The 18,659-nt window shown below is 44.6% G+C and overlaps 1 protein-coding gene across 1 annotated transcript; it reads right to left on the bottom strand.

Moving 5' to 3' along the window:
- Positions 1-1,475: 1,475 nt before the first annotated feature.
- kifl (kinesin family-like) lies at positions 1,476-18,500 on the bottom strand. The gene is made up of 13 exons (XM_029762342.1): positions 18,347-18,500; positions 17,979-18,161; positions 17,189-17,355; positions 14,941-15,062; positions 7,530-7,621; positions 7,216-7,315; positions 6,864-7,056; positions 4,061-4,241; positions 3,671-3,881; positions 3,111-3,271; positions 2,575-2,777; positions 2,088-2,166; positions 1,476-1,608 (listed from the first exon to the last, which is right to left on the bottom strand). Exons 1-13 carry the CDS (start codon positions 18,479-18,481, stop codon positions 1,558-1,560), a joined length of 1,878 nt encoding a protein of 625 aa, XP_029618202.1. The 5' UTR covers positions 18,482-18,500; the 3' UTR covers positions 1,476-1,557.
- Between the last annotated feature and the right edge of the window lie 159 nt (positions 18,501-18,659).

Genomic DNA, 18,659 nt, shown 5'->3' with positions numbered 1-18,659 from the left:
AAAATTGTCTTGTGTTAGAGCCTGAAATGAAAACTGATTAAATTGAGATTTTGTGTCACTGGCCTACACACAATACCCCATAATGTGAAAATGGAATTATGTTTTTTTTTTTTTTTTAACAAATTAATTAAATATGAAAAGCTGAAATGTCTTGAGTCAATAAGTATTCAACCCCTTTGTTATGGCAAGCCAAAATAAGTTTGGGACTAAACATTTGGTTAAGAAGTCACATAATAATTTGCATGGACTCACTCTATTTGCAATAATAGTGTTTAATATGATTTTTTTAATGACAACCTCACCTCTGTACCACACATATACAAATATCTGTAAGGTCCCGCAGTCAAGCAGTGAATTTCAAACACAGATTCAACCATAAAGACCAGGGATATTTTCCAATGCCTCACGAAGGGCACCTATCGGTAGATGGGTGAAAATGTAAAAACAGGGTGAAGTTACTAATTACACTGTGGATGGTGTATCAATCCACCCAGTCACTACAAAGATACAGTCGTCCTTCCTAACTCAGTTGCCGGAGAGAAAGGAAACCGCTCATGGATTTCACTATGGGGCAAATGGTGACTTTAAAATAGTTCATGTCTGTGATAGGAGAAAACTGAGGATGTATCAACAACATTGTAATTACTACACAATACTAACCTAAATAACTGAGTGAAAAGAACGAAACCTGTACATAATAACAAATATTCCAAAACATACATCCTGTTTGCAATAAGTCACTAAAGTAAAACTGCAAAATAGGGTGGCAAAGAATTTAACTTCATGTCCTGAATACAAAGGGTTATGTTTGGGGCAAATCCAAGAGAACACATCACTGAGTACCACTCTTCATATTTTCAAGCATGGTGGCATCATGTTATGGGTATGCTTGTCATTGGCAAGCAAGTTTTTTTTTTATAAAAATGTACTGAATAGACCTAAGCACAGGCAATATCCTAGAGGAAAACCTGGTTCAGTCTGCTTTCCAACAGACACTGGGAAACCAATTCACCTTTCAGCAGGGCAATAACCTAAAACACACGACCAAATATACACTGGAGTTGCTTACCAAGATTACATTGTATGTTATTGAGTGGCCTAGTTACAGTTTTGACTTAAATCGGCTTGAAATTCTATGGCAAGACTTGAAAATGGCTGCCTAGTAATGATCAACAACCAACTTGACAGAGCTTATAGAGTTTTTTAAAGAATAATGTTCAAATATTGTACAATCCAGGTGTGCAAAGCTCTTAGAGACCTACCCAGAAAGACTCACAGCTGTAATCACTGCCAAAGGTGATTCGAGCATGTATTGACTCAGGAGTGTGAATACTTATGTAATTTAGATATTTCTGTATTTAATTTTCAATACATTTCAAAAAATGTTTAAAAACATGTTTTTACCTTGTCATTATGTGTATTGTGTGTAGATGTCTGAGATAAAAAATATCTATTTAATACATTTTGAACTCAGGCTGTAACAACAAAATGTGGAATAAATCATGGGGTATGAATACTTTCTGAAGGCACAGTAGATCCAATTCCCACAGCCTGGAATTAGACCTCCTCATCCTCCACTGGCTGTCCTGACCTCAACTTAATGATCACCTGCCAGAAATAGAGAAAGAAAGGAGTAAACGAGAGAGAAGGGTCATGAGTGGGGCTTGTACTCTGTACATTTGTTTTGACAGAGAATTCATCATTGTCAGATTAAAACTGGTGTGTGTGTATGCATGTGTGTGCATGTGTGATGGTGTAGTGGACATGAGTAGGCCATGGTTGCTCATGGCCACGTGATGGGCAGCTCCTTCTGTGACTTCAAAATCCGTGTCGGCCCTTGGGCCAAGAGGGAATTTCCTCTTGGTCTAATGGTCAAGACGTTGGTTTCCCCCTCGTTAGACCCAGGATCATATCCCATGTGTTACAATGGCATGCCTCAGGTTCCTCGGTTTGCCAATATATTGCTCTGTATGATAGTCGTCTTGGGCCATTAGTCAATTTATATCCCAGACATCACATCCTCGAGAAGAGGAGTTTTAGTTCATTCTGAAAAAAAGGCAGGGTAGTGTGAAGAAAATGAACCTTACCTCTTTGAGCTGGGCTATCTCTTTACTCTCCAGGTTTCTTTGTGCAGTGTTGGTTATGGTCTTCACTCGAGTGGCATAACTAGAGAATAAATAGTATGAAACGGAGAGATGGTATGTGTTACAGAAACGGTACGTGTTAAAATATTGTACGATTTACATACGTGTTACAGAGATGGTACATGTCACATACATGGTACGTTACACACAAACAAGAACAACCCAAGCAAGGGCCACTTTGAAATGGCACCCAGTTCCCTGTAGTGCACAAGGGTGCCATTTTGGAGGGTGCATCTTGGGGGCTTAGTACTACAGGGAGCCTGGAGGGATGTGATTTCAGCATTTTTTTACTATCGGCATGGGTCAATTGGACATGAGTTTCTCTTCTTATAGCAGAGTTTGTTAGAAGTGTTTGTCGGTGGGGGGCCGGGTGTTTAGGTGTTTGAGTTGTGTGTTTTATGGGGTATGTGTGATGGGAAAACTCTCTCACATAAGGGAGGTGAGCGTCTCGTCCAGGTTGCAGTCGGAAGGCGAGACGTTGACGACCATGAGCGTCTTGGCGTTGCCGCCCAGCGAGTCCTGCATGATCTGGGTGAGCTTGCTGTTCCTGTAGGGGATATGTGGCAGGTCCGAGGACAGGGCAGAGATCACATCTCCCAGAGCACTCAGAGACTTGTTAATAGAGTTAGCCTCCTATAGAAAGAGGAGGAAGTGAGAGAGAAAGAGACAGAGAAAGCCTTGGTTATCATTGTTACTGTTGTCCCGTTGACAATTTTGATCCTTATTATTTTCATATTGTAAATATCCAAAGTAAGCTTTGGCAATATGTACATTGTTACGTCATGCCAATAAAGCAAATTGAATTGACAGACAGAGAGAGAGAGAGAGAAACTATTCAGGAGGACTATTCAACAATGATATCCATGGGCAAAAAATGCAAACTGATAGTTGTAAACAGCCCGCCCACATAAATGACTGTAATATATAAAGCTTTATGCCTGAATTCTAACAGGGTAACCTAATAACCTTGAGCTGGTCGTCTTTTGCCCCAGTCTTTGCTGCTCTCTCGCTCCCTGCCAGATCCACCAGACTCAACTTCCCAAAGCTCACACTCCCATTGGTCAGATTCCTGCTCTCCACCATGATCCCAATGATCAGGTGGGAACGAGAGCTCTCCATGTTCATCTCTGCATCAACCACACAGAGGAAAAGAAGTAAGCCTTTTTATATCAACACTCCTAAAATAGTTTTAAATGTCTGTATATAGATTTATTTCCTGTTTACTTTATTCCTATTTTCTGATTGTATCATATTTTGTCAGAGGAACAGCATTATGACATGAGGTAGAATTGTGAAGTATGGTATCATGGTTGTCACATTAACCCCTGAAGTAAATAAAAGAGCCAGTGATTCTGTTAAGACCCTATCTCCTCTTACATATGCCTTGCTTAGCAGCTCTCTCTCTCTCTGAGCCCAGTTCTGTAATGATGTACCTACCATCCACTCAATCTGACTGTGACTAAACCAATAAATCAAAACCATTTAACAGGGCGCGTTTGAAGTGTGGAGCGGGCGTTAGGGCGTACTGGTGGCTGCGTTATGGCGGTTGGCGCAAGCCTGCTGAAACATGGCAAAGAGCTCCCCGGCGCTGGAGGCCTCCTTTGTCTCTGCTCCCTGGGCAAACACAAGCCCCTTTCTGTTTCTCTTAATCTCCACCCGCCTGCTCTGGGCCTCGGCCCCGCTCACAAAGAGGTCCTGGAGCCGGTCATTGTACAGTTCCAACATATAGACCGAGACCTAGGAAGAGAGTAACACAGAGAAGAGACGAGAGGAAAGGAGAGATGAGAGGAGCAAAAAGGACAGGATGGAGGAGAGGAGAGTCATTTTATGTTTACTATAAAGTATATTTGCTTCTTGTTGCTGATATACAATAGGACATTGTTTCTCATCGCTCAGAAAGACTTCGCAGCCCTCACCTTGAAGTCAAACTTGGTGGCATTCTCCTGGAGGATGTCAAATACGGCATTGAACGCTCTAGGCATGATGCCTGGGCTTCTCTGGTCTCTGTCACCCACCATGGTGAAGGTCTTTCCGGAGCCTGTCTGACCGTACGCAAAGATACACACGTTGAAGCCGTCGATGGCTGACTGGATCAGCCTGGAAAAGAGACTAGTTCAAACAGGGATTCTTAAAGGCCCTGTGCAGTCAAAAATGTTTTTACAGTGCCTTCGGAAAGTATTCAGACCCCTTGACTTTTTCCACATTTTGTTAAGTTACAAGCTTATTCTAAAATGGATAAAATAAACTAAATTCCTCATCAATCTACACACAATGCCACAATGACAAGGCAAAAACTGGTTTGTTGACATTTTTGCAAATGTATTAAAAATAAAAAACAGAAATACCTTATTTACATAAGTATTTAGTCCCTTTGCTATGAGACTCGAAATTGAGCTCACGTTCATCCTGTTTCCATTGATCATCCTTGATATGTTTCTACAACTTGATTGGAGTCCACCTGTGGTAAATCCAATTGATTGGATATGCTTTGGAAAGGCCCACACCTGTCTATATAAGGTTCCACAGTTGACAGTGTATGTCAGAGCAAAAAGCAAGTCATTAGGTCGAAGGAATTGTCTATAGAGTTCCGAGACAGGATTGTGTCAAGGCACAGATCTGGGGAAGAGTACCAAAAAATGTCTTCAGCATTGAAGGTTCCCAAGAAAACAGTGGCCTCCATCATTCTTAAATGGAATACGTTTGGAACCACTAAGAATCTTCCTAGAGCTGGCGGCCCGGCCAAACTGAGCAAATATTTCCCTCGATCCTGACTAGTCTCCCAGTCCCCCACTGAACATTATCCCCGCTGCATGATGCTGCCATCACCATGCTTCACCGTAGAGATGGTGCCAGGTTTCCTCCAGACATGATGCTTGGCATTCAGGCCAAAGAGTTCAATCTTGGTTTCATCAGACCAGAGAATCTTGTTCCTCATAATCTGAGAATGTTTAGGTGCCTGTCATGTGCCTTAGACTGAGAAGTAGCTTCCGTTTGGCCACTCTACCATAAACCCCTGATTGGTGGAGTGCTGCAGAGATGGTTGTCCTTCTGGAAGGTTATCCCATCTCCACAGAGGAACTCTAGAGCTGTGTCAGAGTGACCATCAACTTCTTGGTCACCTCCCTGACCAAGGCCCTTCTCCCCGATTGCTCAGTTTGGCCGGGCGGCCAGCTCTAGAAAAAGTCTTGGTGGTTCCAAACTTCTTCCATTTAAGAATGATGGAGGCCACTGTGTTCTTGGGGACCTTCAATGCTGCAGAAATGTTTTGATACTCTTCCCCAGATCTGTGCCTCGACACAATCCTGTCTCAGCGATCTACGGACAATTCCTTCGACCTCATAGTTTGGTTTTTGTTCTGACATGCACTGTCAACTGTAGTACCTTATATAGACAGGTTGCCTTTCCAAATCATGTCCAATCAATTGAATTTAACACAGGTGGACTCCAATCAAGTTGTAGAAACATCTCAAGGATGATCAATGGAAACAGGATGCACCTGAGCTCAATTTCGAGTCTCATTGCAAAGGGTCTGAATACTTATGTAAATACGTAAATAAGTATTATGTAAATAAAAATGTTACTTATGTAAATAAAATAATACATACATTCGCAAAACGTTCTAAAAACATGTTTTCACTTTGTAATTATGGGGTATTGTGTGTAGATTGATGATGATTTCTTTATTTAATCAATTTTCGAATAGAGCTGTAACGTAACAAAATGTGGAAAAAGGGAAGGGGCCTTAATACTGCACTGTATAGTATTCCTTTTTGTATATCTGTGTTTATATTATCCATGAGTTTCTAGTAGACAGACCATGTGGTTCAAGAGGAAATAGCCTAATTAATGAAAAAAGCATCTAATCAACAATCGCACTATTTTCAATTACCTCTGCAACTCATTCAACTATTCACCAGTTTGATGGCAAAACATTTACAATATATACATATAGATATAGTAAAATAAATGTTTCAAAAATAATAATATAAAGGATATTTCATGCTGAAACCCTCATATTAAACACCAATGGCATTCACCAATGGCATTCACTTGCCAATTAATGGTTTGTATTTAGGATAATGTTTTTCAGCTTTGTCATTATAGTTTTTTATTTTAAAACATCTTTTATAATTATTTCATATATTTTACATGTGATAAGGCCAGAGAGAGGGCCAGAGATAATTACAGACACCTGTAATAATCTGGAAGTACTCAAAAGGGCCACTAGATAATTTATGATAGATTTACCCCCTATTGAACTGTACATATTAATATCTTGAAACTGTAATTGTCTAAGACATGCAAGAAAAAATAATAAATAATTGTTCACAAAAAGAAGGATACCAAAATTCTGGTAGTTTACTGGTAAACTTTGAAAGTTTCCAGTAATATAGCCTCCCTTTGCAACCCTAGTTTAGTTACAACGGTGCGTACAATAAGCACAAAACTCTACATTTACAAAAGACCTTTGAATACATTTCCAGTTCCCCCACCTCCACCAAACCAATCACAGTGCTCTGTACTGTATTTCGTGACAGACTTATTGAATCTGACATAGGGGTAATAGGGTCTAAGGATGGGCTTTGGCAGCAGTTTTGAAAGGGGAGGATACCTCCTTTCCTGTCTCTTTTGGTTCAGATATGAACATTTCTGCTTCCCAAATCAAATCAAAATGAACCATTTGAGCCAATAAAAGGATGTTAAGATTGGCAGCATCACCTGTTGGTGTCTTGGAACACATCTTCCTGGGAGCTCTCGCCACCGAATACCCAGTCGAACTGGAACTCTCTCGGCCCCCTTGAGGTTTCCACGGTAACAGAGTAATCGTCCAGACGCCCCACGGCGATGGCCCCTCCCTGAGCTGCCTCGGTGCGGCTCATGGGCCGTATCCGACAGAACACCCGAATTTTACCTGCACCACACGACAAAACCACTGCAAAGGTCAAGCGACGCCACTGACCCCAAACTGTACAGTACTGAACTTACACCTATGCTAGCTCAGCTAAAATAGTCTTGTGGCATGCAGAAGACCCGCGTTCAAACCTAGTCAATTACATAGATAGATAACTACCTTTCATGTCCTCCACCATGTTGTAGTACTTCTTTCTCATGGTCCTCTCTGAAGTGTAGTTCTCTACGACCTTCCTATTCTCCTCTCTCACTTGTTTCAGCTGCCAACAGGGGATAGATGAGACAGTAACACTGAGACTGCAAACAGTAAGACCACCAAGAGTAGAGGGGATGAGAACCCCTCTGAAAACATCCCCTACAAACATGGTTGTCCTGCCAAGGCCCTTAGCATTGAAGGTTCTACTTCATGTCTTAGCTAGCTAGCTATAGGCTAGTTAGTCACACCACATCCAGGTCCCTGTTTGGACATCTCACCTGGTCTTGCAGCAATAAAAGTTGCTGGCCAACGCTTTTCATTCCCTCGCCTTTCCCCAAAATCTCATCCAACTCTGGAGTTGTGTCACAGTCTGAGAGAGTGGAGAGGAAAGCACAGTATGGGTACTGTAGTGCAGGGTTGGGGTCAAGTTGAATTGAAGAAGTCTATAGGCAGGTTTCCATTAATCCAGGTTTATGCGACAAAAGCAATGTCACCCCAAAAATCTTTGTGACGTGTAATGGAAATAGCAAATATAGATTTAATTCTAAATGCCAACTGCCTGCTAAATCTATTTTCCAACTATAATGTTTCTTTGCAGGATTCTCGTCCTGACTTTCAAGAATGGCTGAATTGCTTCGACTTGCTTTTCAGGTTGGCTGGATGCAAGTTTCACCATCCAATTACAAGTTTCGTCATGGCACAGACTGTGGAGATATGTTGGCACATGAGAATTATTAGAATATGGCATATATTAGTTAATTCCTGCATTCTATCCATGCTGGCTTTTGCGGGCTACCTGAGACATGAAACAGATAGGTGGGAGGGCATACAGGCGGTCGCCAATTATTTAACGCGCAATTTGCCTAAATGGGTAATGGAAACACTTCAACCAATTTCTATTATAAACTAGGTTTTTGTGTAAAAATGTGGGTTTTAAGGTGTGATGCTTACGTCCAGCTGTTTTTATCGGCACAAGATAGTTAAATGGAAACGCACCACAGCAGGCAATTGTCAAATATATTTTCTATGCAAACTGTCTAAATGTCGACAAAAACAATCACTGGACAAGTTAATGGAAACATAGCTACTGAGAATAAAAGGCTTTTTTTTCTTCAATTTATTGAATTGGAATTTCAGATTACTTCCTGAATTGACTGGCTTCTATTCAAATTGACCCCAACCCTGCTGTAGTGCATCAAACTAATGAAAGATATGCAGTTGACAGTGGGTATCATAAGTATTCACCTCCCGTTGAGTAAAAAAATAAATACATTATAAAGTGGGATTTATTTAATTGTGATTTTTTTGTCATTGATCTGGACCAGGTATTCCCAAACTGGGATACGGTATGCGCAATGCCGTCGGGGATACACCAAATACATTTTTTATTTGTTTTTCAACAAAAAAAATTCAACAATTTTTTCTTCACATTTTCAAACAGTCCATTTATATTTTCCAACGGGGCTATACATTTGGGTGAGTTTTTTTCCCCGCCTAAGTTGCCTTGTTTCACTGCCAAAAATAAAATGAAACCATCAGGTGTTCAGTGAAATAACAACACAATGTCAAATACAGGTAGCCTAGTCAAATAATTAACATCCAATCACATTAACCGTTACTCTCTCGCAGGAATTCCACTAACGGTCCGTATGTAGCCAAACTTAACTGCTGCTCATGTTGGTATCTGTACTGATGGTGCAAAAGCCATGACAGGGAGACATAGTGGAGTGGTAATGCGCGTGCAAGCCGTTGCTCCCGTAGCCACTTGGGTACACTGCAGCATCCACTGATAGGCTCTTGCTGCCAAGGGAATGCCTGACAGCTTGAAAGACGTTTTGGACACTACAGTGAAAATGGTTAACTTTGTTAAGTAGGGGTTTTTCTCTTCCTGTTTCGTGGGTGATTATATTTTGTGAGTGTGTTTGTTCCTCCTGCGTCACGGTTTGTTGTTTTGTCAGTAAGTTTATCTTTGTTATTGCATTCAGTTTCACTAACTAATAAATATGTGGAACGAAACCGACGCTGCATTTTGGTCCGCTCATTCAGACAGGCGTGACAGAATCACCCACCACCAAAGGACCAATCAGTGTGGGATGGAGCAGCAGGAGAAACGGACTTGGAAAGAAATCCTGGATGGAAAAGGACCCTGGAGGCAGGCTGGGGAGTATCGCCGACCGAAGGAGGAACTTGAGGCAGCGAAGGAAGAGCGGCGATACTATGAGGCGCTATATCCACCCAGAGGCAAGTGCTAGAGGCAGCCCCCAAAACATTTTTTGGGGGGGGCACACGGGGAGTTGGGCAGAGTCAGGGTGGAGTCCTGAGCCAACGTCCCGTGCTTACTGTGGGGAGCAAGTGACGGGGCAGGCACCGTGTTGTGCGGTGATGCGCACTGTGTCGTCAGGGCTCATTCACAGGCCGGTGCAATCTGTGCCCGCACCCTGCAGTTTTCGAGCTGAGGTGAGCATCCAGCCAGGGCGGGTTGTGCAAGCCATACGCTCCAGGCCTCCAGTGCGCATCCATAGTCCAGTACGTCCTGTGCCTGCTCCTCACACTCTCCTTTCAGTGCGCATCCATAACCCGGTACAGCCAGTGCCTGCTGTGAGCACTCGGCCCTTAGTGCGTCTCCCCAGTCCGGTGAGACCGATTCCTGCTCCTCGCACTCTCCCTCCAGTGCGCCACCATAGCCCAGTACGTCCTGTGCCTGCTCCCCGCACTCGCCCTGAGGTGCGTGTTACTAGTCTGGCGCCTCCTATGCCAGCTCCACGCATCAGGCCTCCAGTGCGCCTGCCCAGTCCGGGGTGTCCTGTTCCTGCTCCCCACAATCGCCCTGAGGTGCGTGTTACTAGTCTGGCGCCTCCTATGCCAGTCCCACGCATCAGGCCTCCAGCGACGCTCCTCAGCCCGGAGCCTCCAGCGACGCTCCTCAGGCCGGAGCCTCCATCGACGCTCCTCAGCCCGGAGCCTTCAGCGGCGGCCTTTAGCCCAGAGTCTTCAGTGGTGGTTGGCGGTCCGTGATCTGGTTCCTCCAGATACACAGAAGCGGGGGGATCAGCGGGCGGTGGGGGTACTGCCCGGAACCAGAGCCGGCACCATAGACAGTCTCCCACCCTACCCTCCCTTTGTGTTTTATTGTTTTTTTTGTTTGCATTCGGAGTCTGCACCTTTTGGGGGGGGGGGGGGGGTACTGTCACGTCCTGACTCTAGTAAGATGTCATTTTCTATAGTAGGGCAGGGCGTGACAGGGGGTGTTTTCTGTTGTTCTATGTTTTCTATTTCTATGTTGGGATTGTTTGGGGTTGATCTCTAATTGGAGGCAGCTGATCCTCATTGCCTTTGATTAGAGATCCTATTTAAGTAGGGGTTTTTCTCTTCCTGTTTTGTGGGTGATTATATTTTATGAGTGTGTTTGTTCCTCCTGCGTCACGGTTTGTTTTGTCAGTAAGTTTATCTTTGTTATTGCAGTAAGTTTCACTAACTAATAAATATGTGGAACGAAACCGACACTGCATTTTGGTCCGCTCATTCAGACAGGCGTGACAATTATATTATTTGTGCCCTGGTCCTATAAGAGCTCTTTGTCACTTACCACGAGCCGGGTTGTGACAAACTCACACTCATTCTTATGTTTAATAAATGTATCGTATAGTGTGTGGCAGGCTTACAATGATGGCAAAAAACAACATTTGAGAGTGCGCTGACCCTGGTGCTAGAGGGGGTATGCAGCTGGAGGTTGAATGTTTGAAGGGGTACGGGACTATAAAAAGTTAGGGGACCACTGATAGACAATAATACTGGAAATACTCCACAATGTCAAAGTGATAAGAAAATTCAATTTTTTTACAAATACATAAAAATGCAATACATATAATATAGTTGTTGCTTATTCACTCCCTTTGTTTAGGCAAGGATAAATTAGTTCAGCAATACAATGTGGCTAAACAAATCATGTAAATTAGTTACATGGACTCACTATGTGTGAAATAATATGGGTTGACATGTTTCCTATGTACATACATCTGTAAGGTCCCTCAGTCAAGTGTTGAATTACAAGCACAGATTCAACTACAAAGACCAGGGAGCTTTTCGAAAGCCTTATAAAAAAAGGGCAGTGATTGGTAGATGGATATCAATAACAAATCAGACGTTAAATATCTCTTTAAGCAGTGTCAAGTTTATAATTATGCTATAATTATAATTATGTGTATGATGTATTAAACCATCCAGACACATCAAAGATACAGTTGTCCTTCTGAACTGAGCTTCAGTGGCTGTGATGGGAGAAAACTAAGGATGGATCAACAACATTGTAGTGACTTCACACTAATGACCTAAATATGTGAAAAGAAGAATAACAACATACAGAATATTCCTAAACGGATACTGTTTGCAACAAGGCACTAAAGTAATACTGGAACAACAACAAAAAACACTGCAAAATAATAGACTTTTTAGCCTATATCCAAAGCCTTATGTTTGGGGCAAATCCAACACAACACATCACTGAGTAACTGCCTCCTTATTTGCAAGCATGGTGGTGGCTGTATCATGGTATGGGTATGCTTGATATTGGAAAAGACTGGACAGTTTTTCTGGATAAAAATCCTAGAGGAAAACTTGCTTCAGTCTGCTTTACACCAAACACGAGGAGAGGATGTCATAAAAAGTGGACCAAGGTGCAGCGGGTGCAGTGCTCATCTTCTTTTATTTTTATAAACGTGAACACTTAACAAAAATAATAAACAACAACGAAAAACAGTCCTGTAAGGTGCTCTGACTATACAAGGAACAACTACCCACAAAACCCATGGAAAAACACCCCTACTAAATAGGACTTTCAATTAGAGGCAACGAGGAACAGCTGCCTCCAATTGAAGGTCAGCCCAATTAACTAAACATAGAAATTTAAGAACTAGAACGAACATAGAAATATATTAACATAGAACATAACCCCCCAAAAAACGAAACACAAAAATAAACACACTCCTGCCACGTCCTGACTAACTACAATAACAAAATTACCCCTTTTCTGGTCAGGACATGACAGTACCCCCCCCAAAGGTGCAGACACCAAATGCACCTTAACCATATGACACAAATAAAAACCCCACGACAAAAACCCCAAAACTACAGGGAGGGAAGGGAGGGTGGCCACGTCACCGACGGTTCCTGTGCAAACACCCCCCCTTCCCCAATACTCCCCCCTACGGAGGTGGCTCTGGTTCTGTCCCTAGTCCCCAACCTAACCTGTCCACCCCCGCTGAAGGCTCAGGGCTAAGGCGCGTCGCTGGAGACCTCGGGCTGAGGCGCGTCGCTGGAGACCTCGGGCTGAGGCGCGTCGCTGGAGACCTCGGACTGGAGGGCCGCTTCTGCCGGTTCCGGACTGGAGGGCCGCCTCTGCCGGTTCCGGACTGGAGGGCCGCCTCTGCCGGTTCCGGACTGGAGGGCCGCCTCTGCCGGTTCCGGACTGGAGGGCCGCCTCTGCCGGTTCCGGACTGGAGGGCCGCCTCTGCCGGTTCCGGACTGTAGGGCCGCCTCTGCCGGTTCCGGACTGTAGGGCCGCCTCTGCCGGTTCCGGACTGTAGGGCCGCCTCTGCCGGTTCCGGACTGTAGGGCCGCCTCTGCCGGTTCTGTAGGGCCGCCTCTGCCGGTTCCGGACTGTAGGGCCGCCACTGCCGGTTCCGGACTGTAGGGCCGCCTCTGTCGGTTCCGGACTGTGGGACGTCGCCGGAAGCACTGGACGGGGCACTATCGCTGGAAGCTCTAGACTGGGCACTGTCGCCGGAAGCTCTAGACGGGGCACTGTTGCCGGAAGCTCTAGACGGGGCACTGTTGCCGGAAGCTCTAGACGGGGACTGCGCACTAAAGGCCTGGTGCGTGGGGCTGGCTTTGGAGGTGCCAGACTAGGGACGGGCACCACAGGGCTAGTGCGAGGAGCAGGAACAGGACGTACTGGACTTGGCAGGCGCACTAAAGACCTGGTGCGTGGGGCTGGCTTTGGAGGCGCCAGACTAGGTACGCGCACCACAAGGCTAGTGCAAGGAGCAGGAACAGGACGTACTGGACTGGGCAAGCGCACTAAAGGCCTGGTGCTTGGGGCTGGCTTTGGAGGCGCCAGACTGGTGACACGCACTTCAAGGCTAGTGCGGGGAGCAGGAACAGGGTAAACTGGACCCTGGAGATGCACTGGAGGTCTGGAGCAAACAGCCTGCACAACCCTTCTTGGCTGAGTGCTCACCATAGCCTGGCCATACTGAGGAGCTTTCACCGTTTGCACCAGCCTTTGAATGCTTCTGGGCAATACAGTGCGGCATTTCCGCATAGCTCGGTGCTTTCTCGATCTGTCGCTCCCCGTGCTTATGTCTACGACCTGACTTAGCCATACTACCCGTGTGCCCCCCCCACAAAATGTTTTGGTGCTGCCTCTCGCACTTGCCAATCTCTGCGTATAACGCATCGTAATGGTGCCGCTCCGCCTTGGCTGCCTCCAGCTCCTCCTTAGGGCGCCGGTACTCCCCAGCCTGGTGCCAAGGTCCTGCCCCATCCAGGATCTCCTCCCAGGTCCATGACTCCATATAGTTCCTCTGCTGCTCCTTCCTCTGCTGCTTGGTCCTTTCTTGGTGGGTAGTACTGTCAGGTGCGTCATAAAAAGTGGACCAAGGTGCAGCGGGTGCAGTGCTCATCTTCTTCTTTAATTTTTATAAACGTGAACACTTAACAAAAATAAAAACAACGACGAAAAACAGTCCCTGACTATACAAGGAACAACTACCCACAAAACCCATGGAAAAACACCCCTACTAAATAGGACCTTCAATTAGAGGCAACGAGGAACAGCTGCCTCCAATTGAAGGTCAGCCCAATTAACTAAACATAGAAATATAAGAACTAGAACGAACATAGAAATATATTAACATAACCCAAAAAAAAAACGAAACACACACAACAAACACACCCCTGCCACATCCTGACCAACTACAATAACAAAATGACCCCTTTTCTGGTCAGGACGTGACAGAAGAATTCACCTTTCAGCAGGACAATAACCTAAAACACTGGAGATGCTTACCAAGAAGACAGTGAATGTTCCTGAGTGGCCAAGTTACAGTTTTGACTTAAATCTGCTTGAAAATCTATGACAAAACTTGAAAATTGCTGTCTAGCCATGATTCCCAACACCTTGACCGATCTTGAAGAATTTTGAAAACAAAAATGGGCAAATATTGCACAATCCAGATGTGCAAAGCTCTTAGAGACTTAGTTAAGGTGACTCACAGCTATAATCACTGCCAAAGGGATTTCTAACATGTATTGATTCAAGGGGGTGAATACTTATCTAATCAAGGTTGTATGTTCATTATTCTTTCAAACATTTTTTTTATTGTTTTTCCACTTCGACATTAAAGTATTTTGTGTTGATCATTGGCAACAAATGAAAATTGAATCCATTTTAATCACACTGTAACACAATAAAATGTGAAGAAATCCAAGGTGGTGGATACTCATGATACCCACTGTACATGTCACGTGATTACACAACACATATCCAGGAAAATACAACATTTAATGCAATTTAGATCCTCAATCCCACTACAATGTTCAGTCACACAAATAGAAACAGACACACATGTGTAAACATACATAGTAGCAACAACGCGCATGCCCGCACACAAACACACAACATTACATTACCAGAGAGTGAAGGCGTGGCCCCGACTCTGATACAGTCCAGAGCCATCTGGGTAATCTCACATTCCCTCAGTGTCTCTTGAAGCAACAGCACATTAGATGCATACTCATCGGAAGAGTCCAACCTGTGGTACAGAACATTATTCACGCAATAACAAGAGGGGTGATCATTTTTTTTGGCCCATATCAAAAGGGCACTATGTAAAATAGGGTCTCTATGGTCTCTTCAGTGCTTCCATACAAAAGGCAGCTGGTTCGAAACTCACCCGAACACTTAGCCCAATCCTAAACCTAACCAATCCCATACATTTTCGACATTTAACTCCTTACCCTAACCCTGGCTTCATGTACTTATCTGGTTCAACTCTAACCCTAGCCTCAAACCTAACCCTAACCCCTAGCTTCATGTCCATATCCTGGTTCAACTCTAACCCTAGCCTCAAACCTAACCCTAACCCCTAGCTTCATGTCCATATCCTGGTTCAACTCTAACCCTAGCCTCAAACCTAACCCTAAACCCTAGCTTCATGTCCATATCCTGGTTCAACTCTAACCCTAGCCTCAAACCTAACCCTAACCCCTAGCTTCATGTCCATATCCTGGTTCAACTCTAACCCTAGCCTCAAACCTAACCCTAACCCCTAGCTTCATGTCCATATCCTGGTTCAACTCTAACCCTAGCCTCAAACCTAACCCTAACCCCTAGCTTCATGTCCATATCCTGGTTCAACTCTAACCCTAGCCTCAAACCTAACCCTAATCCCTAGCTTCATGTCCATATCCTGGTTCAACTCTAACCCTAGCCTCAAACCTAACCCTAACCCCTAGCTTCATGTCCATATCCTGGTTCAACTCTAACCCTAGCCTCAAACCTAACCCTAATCCCTAGCTTCATGTCCATATCCTGGTTCAACTCTAACCCTAGCCTCAAACCTAACCCTAATCCCTAGCTTCATGTCCATATCCTGGTTCAACTCTAACCCTAGCCTCAAACCTAACCCTAACCCCTAGCTTCATGTCCATATCCTGGTTCAACTCTAACCCTAGCCTCAAACCTAACCCTAATCCCTAGCTTCATGTCCATATCCTGGTTCAACTCTAACCCTAGCCTCAAACCTAACCCTAATCCCTAGCTTCATGTCCATATCCTGGTTCAACTCTAACCCTAGCCTCAAACCTAACCCTAATCCCTAGCTTCATGTCCATATCCTGGTTCAACTCTAACCCTAGCCTCAAACCTAACCCTAACCCCTAGCTTCATGTCCATATCCTGGTTCAACTCTAACCCTAGCCTCAAACCTAACCCTAATCCCTAGCTTCATGTCCATATCCTGGTTCAACTCTAACCCTAGCCTCAAACCTAACCCTAATCCCTAGCTTCATGTCCATATCCTGGTTCAACTCTAACCCTAGCCTCAAACCTAACCCTAATCCCTAGCTTCATGTCCATATCCTGGTTCAACTCTAACCCTAGCCTCAAACCTAACCCTAACCCCTAGCTTCATGTCCATATCCTGGTTCAACTCTAACCCTAGCCTCAAACCTAACCCTAATCCCTAGCTTCATGTCCATATCCTGGTTCAACTCTAACCCTAGCCTCAAACCTAACCCTAATCCCTAGCTTCATGTCCATATCCTGGTTCAACTCTAACCCTAGCCTCAAACCTAACCCTAACCCCTAGCTTCATGTCCATATCCTGGTTCAACTCTAACCCTAGCCTCAACACCAACCTTAACCCCTAGCTTCATGTCCATATCCTGGTTCAACTCTAACCCTAGCCTCAACACCAACCTTAACCCCTAGCTTCATGTCCATATCCTGGTTCAACTCTAACCCTAGCCCCAAACCTAACCCTAATCCCTAGCTTCATGTCCATATCCTGGTTCAACTCTAACCCTAGCCTCAACACCAACCTTAACCCCTAGCTTCATGTCCATATCCTGGTTCAACTCTAACCCTAGCCTCAACACCAACCTTAACCCCCAACCCTACCTTCGTGTCCATATATTTGGTTAAACCCTAATCCTTGCCTCAACCCTTTCCCTAACCAATTAGGATTACTTGCCTAAACACAATCACATTTGTATCTGCCCTCGAGGCAGAGATGCCCTCAGACCAAGATTCAATAAGTAAAATTCCACCTAAAGCTGAAGGATGGGACTCTCCAGTTATATGGCAGAAAAGGAAGCTACAGTAAGTCAAATAAATGTTCAATGGGAAGGAAAATGGCTTTGTAGTTCGTATACTGACCATTCTGGGGCAGAGTTGACCTCCTCTTTGATGTTGTTATCATCTGCGGTCATCTGTGACATATGGTCAAGTTTTTCTCTTGCTTGGGCCAAGGCCACACGGTTCTCCTCGAACATGTGGTCAACAAGGAGCCTCGCCTCGCTCACTTCGTTACAGATATCATGGGCCTAAGACAAATGATTTCAATAATGTGGCTCTTTTACTGTTTGAACGGTGTGCTTCACTGATCATTAGACTCATAGCTGTGAAATAATAGAACAATTTCAGTTAGGCAGGGCCGGCCCTGGGCATAAGCACATTTTTTACTCAGTTGAGAGTGAGAATAGTAGAATACAAGAAGTGCAATTTCGAAATGTGGTTGTGCATCAGCAGTTTTCCTATGTCAGCCACTGAGTTACTCAATTAGTCCAGATTGGTAAATTAGTCTACCAGCTATCTAAACTTGTATTAATCATGGCCAAATTACCGACCTGGTACGAAAATATTCTCTCTGACCCATGGCAAATGTGTAGAATTGCAGAAAACTTGCTTTAAAACTGCAGCATTTTCTCTAAGACCCATGGCAAAATGTGTTGAATTGCAGGAAATGTACTTTAAAACTTAAAAATGTTCTCTCTGACACTAAAATATTTTGCCCGCAAAGTGGGGGGGCCACATAACCAAATTTCGCTTAGGGCTCCAAAAAGGCAAGTGAAGCAGTGAAGCACCCTGCAGTGAAGCATCGTTTAGGTGTCTCAGCATTTAGTTCCAGTGTTCCAATGTGTTTCAACGAGCCACTTAAACACCTCACCTTCTCAACGACAATGCGGAGCAGGACAGCACAGGGGGGCTGTGCCACCGGGATAGGTGGGATGGGTGTCTGCTCTGCCTCCAGGAGCTCAGTAATCTCTCTTTCCCTTTTATACAGACTCTCCTTCAACTCCTCCAGGCGAGCTTGGGCCCCCTCCAGTGGCAGCTCTGTGTCACTGCACCCCTATGGACAGCAAAGCCTGCTCAGTGCTCACTGTACACTGAACAATGTTTATGGCTGAAATTGCCATTAATTACAGATCGAGGATCAGATTCCTCTAACCCCCAATCCTTACCTTAGCAATTAGGGAAATGAAAGCAGTCTGACCCAGTCTCAGTGATTTGGGGCAAAAACATACATAAACCCACCTCAGTTTGCTGGACAGGACCGTTGTCATTCTCTAATATGTCACCAGCATCAGTAGGAGGGGCTTCCTGTTGCCCCTTCTCCTGTGGGGAGGTCCTGAGCATCTCCTGGACTTTCCCCACCTCCTGCCTGGCCATCTGCAGCTCCTGTAGTGCTATTCACCATTGTACACCATTTATAACAGTCAGAAACACACACATGTACACAAACATAAGCACACCGACTCACTGGATGCCTGGTGGCTGTGGAGGAGGTCTAGTCTGCTGGAGAAAAGCTCCATCATTTTATTCTGTTGGGAAGAAGAACCATGTTGAG

The sequence above is a fragment of the Salmo trutta genome, chromosome 9 (assembly GCF_901001165.1).
Source record: "Salmo trutta chromosome 9, fSalTru1.1, whole genome shotgun sequence".
NCBI classification, from domain to species: domain Eukaryota; kingdom Metazoa; phylum Chordata; class Actinopteri; order Salmoniformes; family Salmonidae; genus Salmo; species Salmo trutta.
The sequence above is the reverse complement of the archived record's forward strand: the minus strand, read 5'-3'. Positions and strand labels throughout refer to the sequence as shown.

Excerpts from the sequence above, each read along its gene's own strand:
- kifl (XM_029762342.1), bottom strand. The coding sequence starts at position 18,481 with ATGGCCAGGCAGGAGGTGGGGAAAGTCCAGGAGATGCTCAGGACCTCC. Across the intron at positions 7,316-7,529 it reads TTTTATTGCTGCAAGACCAG|CTGAAACAAGTGAGAGAGGA; the intron begins GTGAGATGTCCA and ends CCCTGTTGGCAG. Across the intron at positions 2,167-2,574 it reads GAGACGCTCACCTCCCTTAT|TTATGCCACTCGAGTGAAGA; the intron begins GTGAGAGAGTTT and ends TTTATTCTCTAG.